At 40.4% G+C, this 16,504-nt stretch overlaps 1 protein-coding gene across 1 annotated transcript in view; it reads left to right on the top strand.

Moving 5' to 3' along the window:
- LOC309392757 (aldehyde dehydrogenase family 3 member B1-like) overlaps positions 1-16,504 on the top strand; it is a gene marked incomplete at both ends in the record, with an annotated part of 32,558 nt that overhangs the window by 10,035 nt on the left and 6,019 nt on the right. The window contains 5 exons of the mRNA XM_081954189.1: positions 9,210-9,951; positions 13,613-13,775; positions 14,327-14,437; positions 16,060-16,180; positions 16,310-16,395. Coding sequence (XP_081810315.1) covers positions 9,210-9,951; positions 13,613-13,775; positions 14,327-14,437; positions 16,060-16,180; positions 16,310-16,395 — 1,223 coding nt within the window. The remainder of the gene's footprint in view (positions 1-9,209; positions 9,952-13,612; positions 13,776-14,326; positions 14,438-16,059; positions 16,181-16,309; positions 16,396-16,504) is intronic.

Genomic DNA, 16,504 nt, shown 5'->3' with positions numbered 1-16,504 from the left:
TCAGCAATGGCTCTCCTGGCTGAAAAATTCTGAGATTTGAACTTCACACACCTTGAAGTTGACAAGGCTCAGAAAGTGTTTTAGAGCAAGGCTCTTTAGCTCAGTCTCTGATTCCAGGTACACTTGACTTGGCAAATTAAACTCCACTTTGTTTGTTTGTTTGTTTGTGTATTTCTTTATTTTCAAATACTTCTATCCTGCCTTTTGAGTTGCTCATAAGTGGAGGGAAAGGACTTCTTTATACTCATAATTATGATACAAATATGCCCCAGTTAGTACTTCTTTTTTCTGTGTCTCATGATGGCACCTTCATCTTACCCTCCATTCAGACAAATGGAAGACATCCTTAATTGTTTTGATTCTTAAGTAACGTCTTCTATTTTTGGGTTGAGTGGGGTAAGGATATGATCTGGCATGTTTTACTGAGCGTTTTGTTACTGACTTGGTCAAGGGGTTGAGATCTAATTGCCTGTTTTAGGATGTTCCCCTATCCTCTGGTCCCTGGGAGCTACCCTTAGAGCCGTTTTGGCTTGGACTGCAGGATAAATCATACACCTGCCTTCCGCAAAAGCATCTGCTTGCATAAATGCCTCACGGGGGCTTTCCATGACACTTATCAGGGCTAATGTGGTCTTATAAACACATATTTAATTCCTTTGTAAAAGATTGCTAGTTCTGCGCAGGAAATTAGTATTCTCTTTCTGCAATTACTCATACCTCTTCCTTTGCCTAGAAAGGAGTCTCATTGAAGAGTGTTGCTCTGCTTGCCTCTGTGAGCAACTAGACCTGGGGCTTGGGGGTTATGCCTCATCATCTGACAGCTGCAGGTGTACTGGAGATGCCTGTGGCTGATCAGCCTCAATTTAATTCTGATTCCTGAGGTTGACAATCCTGAAGCACAGGCTCAGCTGGAGCAACACTGTCAGATTCAAGATCTGGTTCTGAATCTTCATAATTCTATCTCACCTCCAGGGCCCCCCTTTACCCTATCATAAGATGAGGTTATGGAGGATTCATTGATGAAACCATCAAACTAAATATGGAACGTGCACTTGGGATGAATCCTCCCAAGACAATTCCTCAAGACCATTGCCTTTCCAGTTGATAAAATGCTGGAGGAAATCTTAGATGTGAGCAACTCCATATTCAGGCTTGCTAGCAACTGAAATGGGAGATGGAGGTGGAATGGAAGGATGGTATGCAGAACACATATATCTGCATGCCCAAATCTTCAGAGACCTCCTTTCAGAATTTGGCAATAAATTGACGACCACAATCAATGTGGTCAGGTAAACTATATATATGAAATATAGTTTACACAAACAGTTGTGAGTGCTTTCGGCATTTGACAAACCAATACAAGGATTGATTCAGACAGGCACAGATAATAATAATAATAATAATAATAATAATAATAATAATAATAATAATAATAATAATAATAATAATAATAATAATAATAATAATAATAATAACAACTTAGGCATTTTGCAGTTGGATAATATCAAACATGGAGAAGTAAAAACTATTGTCAGGAGAGAGTACACCAACAGAGTTAGGAAAATTTTGAAATCTAAATTAAATGGTGGAAATACAATCAAGGCCATAAATACCTGGGCAATACCAGTTATAAGATACACAGCTGGTATAGTTAACTGGACACAAACTGATTTGGACATTTTGGACCAAAAAACCAGGAAACTAATGACAATGCACTACAGTTTACATCCACGTGGTGACACTGATAGACTATACCTGCCCCGAAAATCAGGTGGCAGAGGATTATTACAAGTGAAGCAAATAGTTGAAGAAGAAAAACATTCACTGGCTGATTATTTAACAGAAAGTCAAGAACATCTATTAATTGAAGTAAAGAACAAAAATCTATTGAAGGCCCAACAGACGAAACAAGAATACAAAAAAGATGTGATAAAATTAAGAATGGAGAGTTGGCAGAACAAAGCATTGCATGGCCAATTTCTGGAAAAAATAAAAGATAAAGTGGACAGTGAAAAAACTTGGTTATGGTTAACAGCAGGTACATTAAAGAAAGAAACAGAGTCACTAATCCTGGCTGCGCAAGAACAAGCTATCCGAACAAATGCCATTAAGGCCAAAATCGAAAAATCCTCTGATGATGCCAAATGCAGACTCTGCAAAGAAGTTGATGAAACTGTTGACCACATACTCAGCTGCTGTAAAAAAATCGCGCAGACTGACTATAAAATGCGGCACAATTCAGTGGCACAAATGATCCACTGGAATTTGTGCAAAAATTATAATATTAAAACATTAGCAAACTGGTGGGAACATAAGCCTGAAAAAGTCGTCGAGGGTCAGATGGTCAAGATCTTGTGGGATTTTCGCATACAAACGGATAAAATACTGGCGCATAATACACCAGACATCACACTGGTTGAGAAAAATAAGGTTACAATCATAGACATCGCAATACCAGGTGATAGCAGGGTCGCCGAGAAGGAATATGAAAAAATTGCGAAATACCAGGACTTAAAAATCGAAATCCAACGATTATGGCACAAACCAGCAGTGGTAATTCCAGTGGTAATCGGCACACTGGGTGCTATTCCAAAAGCACTGGAATTACATTTAAAACAGTTAAAAATTGACAAAATCACCATCAGTCAAATGCAAAAAGCTGCACTGCTTGGATCTGCACACATATTACGAAAATACGTTACGACGTCCTAGGCCCCTGGGTGGGGCCCGACTAGTAATTAATGCCAAATCCAGCGAAACAACTGGCCGCTGTGATACACTTCTGTTGATATAATGATAATAATGATAATAATGATAATAATGATAATAATGATAATAATGATAATAATGATAATAATGATAATAATGATAATAATGATAATAATGATAATAATGATAATAATGATAATAATAATAATAATAATAATAATAATAATAATAATAAGGCTGAGGGTATAGCAGCAACATGCTTGCCTCAAATAGAAAAGGGTGATATGTAGTCATTGACTTCATTATGAATCCGTGGTCATCAAAAATAGCTCAAGAGTAGTTGCAGAGTCTTATATTGTCCGAACTATTCAGCAGTTGGAGCTTTGTGACATAGAACGTTTCCCCGCAATTCACTGAGTTGATTCTGGGGCAAATTCTGAATTTTCTGTATATAGACTTAGGCACGAGGATCGTTACACCATTGCTCTTGTGAGTCCTTTAACTAGTCATCTGGAATTACAATAATTACAATAATTGCAAAGTTTTCCAAAGGGATAACACTTTAAAGGAAAGTGGAATGATCACTTGGCTATATTCAGGTTTTTAGGACAAAGCATTGGCTCATTTTGTCAGGGTTCCAAGTAACACCCCTAATGAAAGAAGACTCTGACGCTTGAGTTTCCTCAAAGTTCCCTTTTATTATAGATGCCATTTTGGCACATCTGGGAAAACCCGAATCTGAAAGTTTCTAGGTTTTCCCCACCCAAAAGGAAGTTCCTGCCCAGCACCCACATGTCCATCACATGATCCAATCAGGCACCATCCAAACCTGGAGATATCTCCCAGTCACCTCATTGCAGCTGCAGGGCACAATGGCCTTGACTTTCTGAGAAAGAATTTTATTATGCCTATAACACCCACACTCTGTATAATCCCCCCTCCCATTTTCCCACAGTAGAAAACGTGGCAGGCCTGAAGTCCCAAAGCTGAAAGATGGCTTCCAGGTCTGACACATTTATTATAACTTCTTGGTATCAGGAAAAAAGCAGAGCCATCATTGGTTGATTTTATGAGATATTTACAGGTACTCCAGATTTTGATGGTCAGTGCACACTTCTATTGGGTGGTAAGCTGCTTCTAAATGATCATTCCAAGTTTCAAAAGCTATTTTGATGGCTAAAGTTTGTTAAAATATGCTCCAGAGGTACTGAGAAGAAAGCAACGTTTAGGAAGAAGGTTCAATAATAATTTGCAAATCCCAGGAACTGTTCCAGATGAGGGTAAAGGCTCCTTCGCTCATCCTACACCCGAGTACAAATATTCGCCACTGTTCCAGATCCTTGAGTTTTTGTGGGGCCTGCCAGGAGAGAATTGCCTCTAATTTATTTGGGATCATGGTGAAGCCAGCTGAGGAAGTGCCATAACCAGTGGTGGAATTCAATTTTTTTTACTACTGATTATGTGGGTGTGGCTTGGTGGGCATGGCATGGCTTGGTGGGCATGGCAGGGGAAGGATACTGTAAAATCTCCATTCCCTCCCGATCAACTGGGACTTGGGAGGCAGAGAATAGAGGGGGGAGGGGCCAGTCAGACGTGATATTTACCAGTTCTCCAAACTACTCAAAATTTCCACTACCGGTTCTCAAGAACTGGTCAGAACCTGCTGAATATCATCTCTGGCCATAATCCAGAAAGTCAATTGTTGCTTGATCAAACTCACATTTTACCAACTAGGTGAATGGTTGATGCACACAAAGCCACTGTAGTACCAGAAGGACATGTTGAAAGTGCTGAGTGGGGGAGTCTGAATATATGAGAATGTTATTGAGATAATATGACATTTGTCCAAAACGTCTTGAAAAACAACATCCATGAACTGTTGAAAAACCCCAGGAGCGTTAGATAGTTCAAAGGCATGACTGTATACTAGAAATGGCCGTAGCAAGTGCAAAAGGCAGTCTTCCATTCATCTCTTTCACAGATCAATACTTGGTTGTAAGCACCCTACAGATCCAGCATGATGAATATCTTGGCTGCACAAAGGCAGTTCCAAAATGAGGGAGAGTGGATGATGGTTGAGTGATTTAGTTGAGGGCCCCAAAGTCATTGCAGAGTCAGACCTCCCCACATTCTTTTTTACAATTAGCATTGGACAGATAGTTGGAGATAGATGATAGATAGATAGATAGATAGATAGATAGATAGATAGATAGATAGAGAGGGAGAGAGGGAGAGGGAGAGGGAGAGGGAGAGGGAGAGGGAGAGGGAGGGAGGGAGGGAGGGAGGGAGGGAGAGTGAGAGTGAGAGTGAGAGTGAGAGTGAGAGAGAGAGAGAGAGAGAGAGAGAGAGAGAGAGAGAGAGATGATAAAGGAGGAGAGCCTGTGGCTTAGTGGCTAATACATCTGCCTAATATGTAATACAGTCCAGGTTCTATTCCCAGTAAGAGTATGGCTAGCTGATGAGAGCTAAATAGCTTGAAATAGATCTATACTAGTCTCCCTTTATTTATTTATCAGCACAAATGCAACACACACACACACACATATGGATGGATAGAGCTTCTTTTTCCAGTTTTACCTCTGTAACCTCAAGTGTCTAGTTCAGGTTCTGGAAAGAATACATATGGCCAACTGCAAGATTAATAGGGTGTATGGAAATGCAGTTGATCTGCTTTCTTTTCTCTGACTGCATCTTGGGATTCAGCATAATTGGCGGATAAGTCTGGACAAAGTTCCTTGGTAAGTTTAGCTGCTAAAGTCTCTCTAGATAAATTCATATGATTTTTGCAACTACATGCTTTAACAATTATGATACCATCAGATCACATGATATGCATACCATAAGTCTGGAGCCATTCCAGCCCTAAAACTACAGAAAAATTAGGTATGCATGCTAAGTAGAACACCACCAATTTTTGATGTTAGAAAATAGAACATAGAATAATAGAGTTGGAAGGGACCTTGGAGGTCTTTTAATCCAACTCCATGCTCGAGCAGGAGACCCTATATCTTTTCAGACAAATGGTGGTCCAATCTTTTTTTTGAAAGCCTTCAGTGATGGAGCACCCACAACTTCTGAAGGCAAGGTGTTGCCCTGATTAATTGATCTCACCTTTAGCAAATTTCTGTTTAGTTCTTTATTGCTTCTCTGCTTGGTTGTTTCCAACCATTTTTTTCTTGTCTTAGCTTTTGGTGCTTTGGAAAATAGTTTGACCCCTTTGTCTTTGTAGGAGCCCCTCAAATATTGGAACAGTGTTATCATGTTCCCCCAATCCTTTCCCCCCCATTAGACTAGACATACCCAATTCCTGTAACCATTCTTCATATGTTTTACTTCTGGTCCGCTAATAATCTTTGTTGCTCTTCTCTACACTCTTTCCAGAATCTCAACATCTTTTTTGTATTGTGGTGACCAGAACTGGATGCAATATTTCAAGTGTGGTCTTACTAAGGCTTTGTAAAGCAGTACTAAATCTTCATGTGATCTTGATTCCATCCCTCTATTAATGCAGCCTAGGATTGCATTGGCTTTTTTGGCTGCTGCCACACACTGTTGGTTCATAAGTGATTGTCCACTAGGAATCCAAGATCTCTCTTACAGATACTGACATTATTCTAAGACCTTGTCTATACCTATATACAGTTGGTTTTTCTTACCTTTGCGTATATTTGTTGAATCAAACACATGCAAAGTTTGGGTGTGGTCCTGAATGTAAAGGTCATCCATCAATAGTTTCAACTACCAGCAGAGGTTAAAGCTAAGTATTCCTTGATCTTTGACAAATGTTAAATGCATAAAATTGGCAGTTGCTTCTGAATTGATAATAGATTGAGTGGTTATTTCTGGCTTGCCAGGCAGGTGCGGAAGAATGGTGACTAACAGATGATTCAAAAGCATACTATGATGTATTTGGGCTCGAGCTGCAATTATTGTTCCCTGATTCAGTAGCCTCTCTGAATCGCATGGGATCTGTTTTCTGAACATGACCGGATATTGTATGTAATATTTCCAAATTCTAGGTATTAGTTATGGAAATCAAAAGAAGCAAAATCAGTCATGGTGTTGTTCACCCAGAGGTTAAGTAATGGTTTTTGATTAAAGATATCCACTCTAGTCTGGTATTTTAATTGGATGCTTATGGGTAAGTCAGGATGCTTCAAAGTTACTATGAGGATAAAACAGAACAATGCCTGGGAATGTTTAAATAATTCCTTGACAGAAAGGCGGAACATCCATCCAATTATACATATGGATCAGTGGTGGATTGCTAACTGGTTTAGTACCGGTTCACTTGGGCTCGCGTGCGTGCAACAGAAGCGTCCAGGCAGGTAGGCAGAACCTCCCGCTGATGCCACTACCGGTTTGGCCAAACTGGGCCAAACTAGGAGCAACCCACCTCTGATATGGATAGGCATGATGTTATTCAGAAGCTTAAACACCATCATATTTAAGGAACTATACTATTATAGCATATTCTTATACTTCTGTTTTTTTACTTATAAAGCTCTTGTACTGTATTTTTGAAAATCTGTTACTATGGAATATTATTTCAATCTGTTCAAGTGGCAAATGTGCAGAGTGTTGGCTTAAGTTTAGTTTATTTAGCATTAGAATGTATACATATGTCTAAAATTGGGTACCATTCTTCCATTGCAAGTATAATCTGTTAGTCAGTTCTTTTGTCAAACTGCAGTTATAGAAAACTATGGTAAAAGTTCCTACTGAATTTAAGAATATTTTCACACACATACTTTGCTATTTGAATCCATATCTGGTTTGATCTATTACTACAATCCCCAACTTTTCTTGCATCAATAGTTTCCAAATATGTAGATGTTACAATTCCCAAAATTCTTCAGCAGCCTTTTTGCTCACAATTCAGGGAATTGCAGTCTAGTATAATTGGACTGGAAATCACCAGTTGTGGAAGATTGGGCTACAAAAATAGCAGAATGATATGTATCATTTCAAACTGCAGGTGTGTGTGTGTGAGAGAGAGGGGGGGATAGGAGATGCCATATAAATCATTTAATGCTGAAGTGCAAGTTTAAAAACAAAGCATAAATGTAATTGTTCTACCCAGTGGTTTACAATGCCACTTTTCACTAAAATTTCAGTAAATTTACAGACGATTTACTGCACCATTTAAAAACGTGGTTCTCTCAATACACTAAAATGACATTGATGATTCTACCATCTCATTTCACTTCCTACCTGGCTGGCTCCCTTTGCACTCAAAAATATTTGTGATAATTTAAAATATATGTAGTTTTTTTTATTATCTGGCAGGGAATCCCCTGAACTATGTCACAACTTGTGACTATATCTCCAAATCCTGTTCTCTTCAATATAGAATATAATAGAGGTGAATACATGGACCTAAAATAGTGTTAATGAATTAAGATCTTCCTGAAACGGACTTAGTGCTTAGTGTACCTATTATTATTATTATTTATTATTATTTATTAGCGTTTATATACCGCCCCCTCTCCCGAAAGGGACTCGGGGCGGTGTACAGTCCGTATCAAAATACAACAGATTAAAACATAGAAACAACTACATAAATGCATGTATGGGAGGAGGATAAAATATGCCAAACTGTACAGCTAAATAAATAAATCAATACAAAAGTTTAAAATAGCAGGTTAAATTTAAAACACTATCCCTCTAAAAACCAGTAAGAATGTGTATGCCAGGAGGTAGACGTTATAGATTATGCCAAACCAGCCAGTCGGAACAGGTGTGTCTTCAGTTTCTGTCGGAAGGAGCGGAGGTCAGTAGTGGTTCTAATGTCGGGGGGGAGGTCATTCCAGAGGGTTGGGCCCATCACAGAGAAGGCCCTACTCCTCGGTGTCGCCCGTTGGCATTGCCTAGCAGACGGCACCAGGAGAAGGCCCTCCCTGTGAGAGCGGATTGGCCGCAGGGATGTATGTGGGAGGATGCGATCTCGCAGGTAACTAGGCCCTATGCCATGGAGCGCTTTAAAGATGGTGATCAGAACCTTGAAACGCACCCGAAAGACCACAGGTAGCCAGTGCAGCTCGCGCAGGAGAGGTGTTACGTGGGAGTACCTAGTACTCCCCATGACTACCCGCGCGGCTGCGTTCTGGACTAGCTGCAGTCTTCGGGCGCGTCCCAAGGGAAGCCCCATGTAGAGAGCGTTACAGTAGTCCAGGCGAGACGTCACCAGTGCATGAGTGACTGTGCGTAGGGCATCACGGTCCAGAAGGGGGCGCAATTGGCGCACCAGGCGAACCTGGTGGAACGCCCCCCTTGCCACGGCTGCCACATGATCATCCATTGACAGCCGGGCGTCTAGGAGGATGCCCAAATTGCGCGCCCGTTCCACAGGGGGCAATTGTTCGCCCCCTATGGCCAGTGATGTAATCAATTATTCCCTTTTAACAGAAGTAGTAAACATTAGCAGTTATACACAGAAGAGTTGTAAGATTTAATAGTAGCAAAAGAGCATGTCTGATTATCTTCTTCTCTTTTTCTAGCTGGAGAAATAGAGTCAAGTGTATTTCTTGAACAGTCAGATGTAAGACAATGCAAAATTGAGGACCTAGACAGGAAATCTGAAGACCAGCAAGATGCTACCTTGGATGAACCCAAAGTCCATGAAATTCCTCTTGAAGATGAAAGCACCCAGAGCCCTGCACGTTTGGAGAGGCAGACTATCAGAAAGCAGTGCAAGCTCGAGGACTGGTCCTGCCCACAAGGTGGCATGCAGAGTAGCAGCTCAGGACATCGCAATATGATGCAACCCCAAAACCCCCACGATTCTCGCAGTGGATCTTCAGGGCAAGGTAGAAGAAGACAAGAAAACAGAGAATCTTGGGAAAACCCACGTGGAAACAGACAGAGTTCCTCCTCAGGGAGATCTCAGGGAGAACCTTGGGAAAACCCACGTGGGAACAGACAGGGTTCCTCCTCAGGGAGATCTCAGGGAGAACCTTGGGAAAACCCACGTGGGAACAGACAGGGTTCCTCCTCAGGGAGATCTCAGGGAGAACCTTGGGAAAACCCACGTGGGAACAGACAGGGTTCCTCCTCAGGGAGATCTCAGGGAGAACCTTGGGAAAACCCACGTGGGAACAGAGAGAGTTCCTCCTCAGGGAGATCTCATGGAGAACCTTGGGAAAACCCACGTGGGAACAGACGGAATTCCTCCTCAGGGAGATCCAGTCCAAAGAGCCACAGACCAAGGGACAGTTCCAGCGAATGCCAAGACTCGGAAAGGTAAAAAATTGGTATGGAGGAAAACAGATTAGGTGAGATCCCTCCAAATTATTAGACTGTATTTTCTGTTGGGATCAGTTTATGTGATATTCTATTGCTAAAACAGAAGAACCAGAGTCAGGTGAGTAGATGGTCTGATAGTACATCAGATACAGAGATGAATCAGAAGCACATTCACCTGAGTCTAGGGATTTACTGAAGCTACAGTGAGAAGGTTGTTCACACATCATGCTAAACTGTAAGTATCGCTTAAAACCCTTGTGGTAGAGTTCACGGAAGATGTTACATCAAAACTGAACAAATCACATTATGGGCTAACATGATGTGTGACTCCAGAGAGAGTTAGAGTTTAGAATTGTTTTCCCAAGGGGGCAGCAGAGATTATGAAAGACACATTTTATACATTACAACAAAATGTTTCCCTGAAAATAAGACCTCCCCGGATAATAATCTCAATCGGGCTTTTGAGCGCATGTGCTAAAATAAGCCTTCCCCTCAAATTAAGCCCTCCATGACAGTAGAAGCCACGAGGTGACCATGCCCGCCTCCTCCTGCACTTTAAAAATAATAAGACCTCCCTGAAAATAAGGCCAAGCGCTTATTTTGGGGGGGTGAAAAGAAAATAAGACCCTGTCTTATATTCGGGGAAACACAATAGATTTAGACCTGGGATAATATAATCTCTCCACATTAAAAAACAGTTCTGTACCTGTAATAACAAGATACAGATAGTCCTTAACTTATGACCACAACTGAACCCAAAATTTCCATCGCTTGTTAAGCGAATCACTGCAATTGTGCAGTGAATTGTGCAGTTGTTAAGTGAATCTGGCTTCCCGCATTGAATGTGCTTGTCGGAGGCTGGCTGGAAAGGCTACAAATTGTCATCACGTGACCTTGAGAGAGTGCAAGTGCTATAAATATATGCCAGTTGCCAAGTACCCAAATTTTGATCATGTCACCATGGGGGGTGCTGCAACAGTCATTAAGTGTGAAAATAGGCCATAAGTCAAAAGTACGTAGAGATTCTCAGTTATCCAGGTCATGGTAGTCCCAAAGGTGCTTTTTCTGGAGGCAATTGGACTTTCTTATTTTTTTTTCTTTTGAAGACGTTTCTCTTCTCATCCAAGAAACTTCTTCAGCTCTGGCAGGATAGTGGGGAATGGAAGGATTTATATTCCTTGCAGACAGCTGATAATCTGCATCCTCTATCTGCGGCCTCTTAAAGGATGCAGAAGGCCAGCTGTCTGCAAGGAATACAGACTACTGCCTATTGTGCAGAATGCATAGAAGCTTTTGTCAGGCAAATAAAAATTATCAGGGTAACTGAGAAAATGAGTGATAAATGATAAAAGCATCTTGCATCTTGCGAAAAGGCCATTGTAATGGCTGTCTATAACAACTATTCCTCTGCATGAATTACTTCCCCTGGTACAAAGCAATTGACTTCTTCCCCAAGCTTGGGAAATGCAGGGTGACATCTGTAACTCTAGCAAGCTTCAGGCATGTGAATTGTAGCTGTTTCAGGAAGGCTCTGCAAACATCCTGGCAGCTTGTCACTGCTCACCCAATGGGATTCAACAGACCAAATTTCACAATAGGAACTCTTGTGAAAGTAGTAATTATTTCAATGTAGCAATTGACTTGCATCAACCTGATATGAATCCGTTGGTTTCTATGTACATCAGTCTCCTGGTCCTTGGCCAAAATATTCTGCTGCTTTCCTGCAACTCTTGTTTCTTTAATAGACAAGTAGCTTTGTTCAGATGTTTAATATTCATACTAGAAAAAAAAAGTACTATGGAAAACTTACATTGGTTCATCATAGATAAGTGAACTTATTGTGGCAGATCAAGCTTTCATTTAGAAAGGGATTTTATTTGTTTATTTATTTAGAAGATTTGTGTGACTACCTGTCTTTAACAACTCTGGGCAGTTCACAACAGCGATAAAATGCAGTAACTATAAAACATAATCACAAAACAATAAAATTGTCAAGCAAAAGCAATAGTTCTGCATCTTACACTTTGGATGCTTTGCAGCCAGTTCCAATTACCGGTACCTAATTTCATTCTGTCTATTCTCTTCTATTCTGTTCTATTCTAGTGCCTGGATTTTTTTTTAAAAAAGGGTCTTGATGACCTCCTCTAAAGGTCATCAAGCTAATAGGTTGGAATGTTCCATAGAGGCAGCTGTAGAAAAGGCACACTTTTGAAGTCCTGCAAGATGATAGGATTTCATGGAAAAAATACCTATAGGATATGGTAGGACAGGCACACACTCGTAAGGAGAGGCAGTTCTGCAAATAAACAGGTCCCATGACATGTACAGCTTTAATGGTGGTAACCAGCACTTTGAATTGCCCCCAGAAGGAAACTGGAAGCTAGTGCAGCTTGGGCTATAGAGATGTAACTTGAGCAAACCTTGGAACACACAATATTGTGTACACAGCTGAATTCTGGACCAGAATGGATCATCTCAGTTGTCAATCTCATAAAAAAGAAAATTAAACTTTTTAAAAGAACAATTCAGAATATATGATCCATAAACCTGATTTACACAAATATACCACATGCTTGTAGCAAATTACAGGTTGTTGCTGATCTGCTGTAATTAATGATTTTAGGAGAAAGGTAGCTTTCAAGTTATACATCAGCTCTCAATTTTATAAAGTAAATCTGTCTGAAAACCCACAGAATGCATGTCTGTGTAGTGAAATAAGAGTAGCATAGAATAAAAGTTCTAACACAAATGAAAGAACTTACAGCTTCATGCAATATCTAACTAAACTAGCTATCTGTCCCTTATTAATAACCTCAATCTTGAAGAAATGTCCTCCGGCCTCTTTGTTTCTGGACTTATGGTGTTAATTTAGTCCCTTATCAGAAACTGATGGTATGCTCCGTTTCCCCCCCCCCTCAATTCAGACATTTAAAAAATTTGCTCTGTGCAACAGAGTTCATTCAGTCCTCATATTTTAAAAGAACACTATTTCTTCATCAGGGATAGGGGGAGGAGAAGGAAGAAAGATTGAGGTTGAGCACATCTTTTGCACACTGTATGTGCAAAAGGCCATGCCTGACTGAGGGCGTATAATTCAGATACTCTCTAGCATATAAAACAGCAGGGGGACTGACAAAAGGGTCAAAACCATGAGTAGTTGGAGAAGATGGGAATTGTGAACTACCACTTATAAAGGACAGAAGTGAGTATGGCTGGCTGGAAGTCCGAGTGCAGATATAGTACATCCACATTTTAATTTTTTGTTCCAAATATGAAAGAAACGACTTTGAAAATTATTGGGAAATGACTGAGTTTGTAAGAAAACTATGAGAAAAGTACGGCAGCAGCTGTTCTTGCTTTTGGCCCAAGATGATGCCATTCTTCAGAAAAAGAACAACACAAGTGTGGGTCAAAAGGGAAAATATTCTTTTGAGTCTTCGTGGAAATAGAAGTTTTTGTATGAAGTGTTGGGAAGCCAAAAAGGCATTAGAGCCATGGCAGAAATTTCCAAACTCTGCTATTACAGTAAAGAAAAACAATACGATTATCCATCCAGTTCTTACAGCGCACCTGCCTTGCAGGATCAGGATTAACATAAAAAGAGTGGGATGCTTCCATCAATCTTTTGATTTTATGAGTTTATTTTGCTTTATCCTAGCACAAATGCCTACTCTGACCTAGTGCATTGCTTACGTGCTACCTGGCTGACAGGAAAGACCCGTCCAAGACAGTATCGAGTCAGTCAGCTGGAGGCCCTGTGCCACTTCCTGGATGAAAGGCACGCAGATATCCAGCATGCCCTGTGTGCAGACCTAAGCAAGGTGAGTGAGCCCCTCATCCGGAGCATCCAGCAGCTCAGAGAGGAATTGCGGATGGGCTTGTTTGCCATTTGTTAAGTGAATCACTGAAGGTGTTAATTTGGAAACACGGTTGTTAAGAGAATTGGGCTTCCCCATTGACTTTGCTTGTCAGAAAGTTGCAAAAGCCGATCACATGACCTCAGGACACTGCAAATGTCATAAAGATGAACCAGTTGGCAAGCCTCTGGAATCTGATCATGTGACCATGGAGATGCTGCAATGGTGGTATTAAGTGTGAAAAATGGTCATAAGTCACTTTTTTCAGTGCTGTTGTAACTTTGAATGGTCACTATTGTAAGTCGAGGACTTACCTCTTGTAAAGAGTACTGCTTAGTACCATGTCCTGGTGTAAAGCTCAAGCATTAAATTTCCTGAATCAATTGGGATGGCAGCATGACAAAGCAGTCCTATGCGCTGAATGCGACACAACTCAATGAATTGCTTCATAGTTCACCTCTTGTGCTCAGTATGGACATCACTGATGCATCTCATTTTGTCTTTCTTCTCCACAGCCCTGCTTTGAAACTGAGCTCACGGAGGTTTTGCCGGTCAGAAATGAACTGGCCTACGCTCTGAACAACTTACGCTGCTGGATGAAGGATGAAAGCGTGGACAGGAATCTAGTAAGAAGTTAAACTGAATGGGTGAAGAACAAATGAAAGGAACGGTTCTATGTTGGACAGGGATGAAAGTCTACAGGGTGTATTAGTTCATCAAACAGAAGATGGGCTTTCTACCTGTGTCCTTTCAAAACAGGTGGATGCTCATCTTGGAAGACAAATCTCTTACTATTGGAGTATTCATGTTTCTATCTTCCCTACCCATTACCCTTCCCATGGTATTTGGGAATTACCAGATCTGTAATTTAATGTAATAGGTTGATATCAGGTTATTGACATGTTCAGGTTCTAGGACAGCTTCCAAATGAGGGTCTGTAGGGCCATACTTTGTCTGCCATCAGAGGACAAGTTGCAGCTGTTTTTTAAGGATAATTTCTGCACTCCACTTTAGATTAATTGAAGTTGCTTTAGTTTTTCAACCTACTACCGTTCAAATAAATGAAACTTCATAATTCAGTTAATCCTAGTTGCCTCTAGCTATTGTTTGCTTTCCAGTCTGTATGATCAACAATCTCATCAGTGTGTAGTGCAGGAGAAATTAAAATGTTTTAACTGTTATGTGTGAAATTATGATTATCCTTATGTTTTACATGCATATAAGGCAAATGTAGGAATGTAGAGCCTATGGCTTGATTTCAGAATTCTTTGCAAGCTGGTGATTCAAGCTTTTAGTAGGAATAACAGTAGTTGCCAAATCTACTGCGGGAGGAGGAGGGAGAAAAGGGGGTGTCACAAAAAAGAAAAGAGAACGAATCATCCCATTTATGCTTGGATTTGCCCTAACCTGAATGATTTCTTTGGTCTGGCCTACAGCTGACATAAAGTTCCTTACAACCTTCAAGGAGATTGACCTTCAACAGAACGTTTATAATCCCATATTTCACATAAAGTCAATGATATTCCATCCTGATGCCCCCAGAGCCTCTTGTGGAATGTGTGATAAGATCAAACATTTTGGCCTTTTCCCCTTGATTTTGTTATTAAATTTAGATGTAGTTGAGTTGCAGTTGTTAGATGGATTTGGGGAAAGTTGGAGGTTTAAAGCAAGCCATTCCATTCCATTAAGGCAGTCCTTCCATTCCTTAACCTTCTCCTCCAAATGTAAGAAATCCTAGGATTTCTAAAATTGATCACTATTTTGGACTCTCCTTTCCATGATATAGTCTACTATGCTTCCTGGAGGGCAAATGTATACACTATGTGTTCGCACACGTATGTGTCAGCTCCCCAAGCTGCAACAGAAATACATACTTATAATCAGTTAGCATTGGGAATTCTTTTTTATATCAGAAATACTTGATGTAAATATTGAGATGGAATCTTACTGACATTAAACAAAGTATTAACCAAACAAACCAAGCATATGAAAATGAAAGCATTTTGGCCCAGGTTTTCAAATGTCTGTGGTATTAAAGCCTTGGTGTTAAAAAGAAGACAAAGGAGAAGATAAACTCAGGTTAACTCATGTACATTAGAGCAAATATTAATTTGAAAGGAGGCATCAAAGGGGTTTATATTTTGTAGTTCATCAAGTATTTCCACTCCATTACAAAATCATCTATTAATTTCCTTTCCTACTTCACCCAATTGCTGTCATGTATTTTTCTTTTCTTTTTTTCCCATAGGCAACACTGATGGATTGTGCCTTCATTCGCAAGGAGCCATATGGTGTGGTGCTGATCATTGGAGCTTTTAACTATCCTATCCATCTTACGTTGATGCCCCTTGTGGGTGCCATTGCAGCTGGTGAGTAACAAGAGATCTCCAATCCATTTTAGATATTACGTCTGATGGGTGTTCTTCCAAGAGATCCAGGCATGTGATGGATGTTTATGTGTTGCAACCTTGGTAAAATATCCTCTCCCCATATGTTAGGGAATTGTGTGGTTCTCAAGCCTTCAGAGGTGAGCAGCTGTACTGAGAAGCTCCTTGCAACAGCATTGCCTTGTTATATGGATCCGGTGAGTTCATTAACTTCCAGTTTACCCGGTTCAAAAATCAAAATGAAACGGAGGGTTTTTGATTTGCCTTTTCCTCTGCCATTCACCTTAGTTTTCTAGAAGCTTTAAC

This window comes from Natrix helvetica, assembly GCF_964273705.1.
Source record: "Natrix helvetica genome assembly, chromosome: 1".
In the NCBI taxonomy this organism is placed as follows: domain Eukaryota; kingdom Metazoa; phylum Chordata; class Lepidosauria; order Squamata; family Natricidae; genus Natrix; species Natrix helvetica.
The sequence above is the reverse complement of the archived record's forward strand: the minus strand, read 5'-3'. Positions and strand labels throughout refer to the sequence as shown.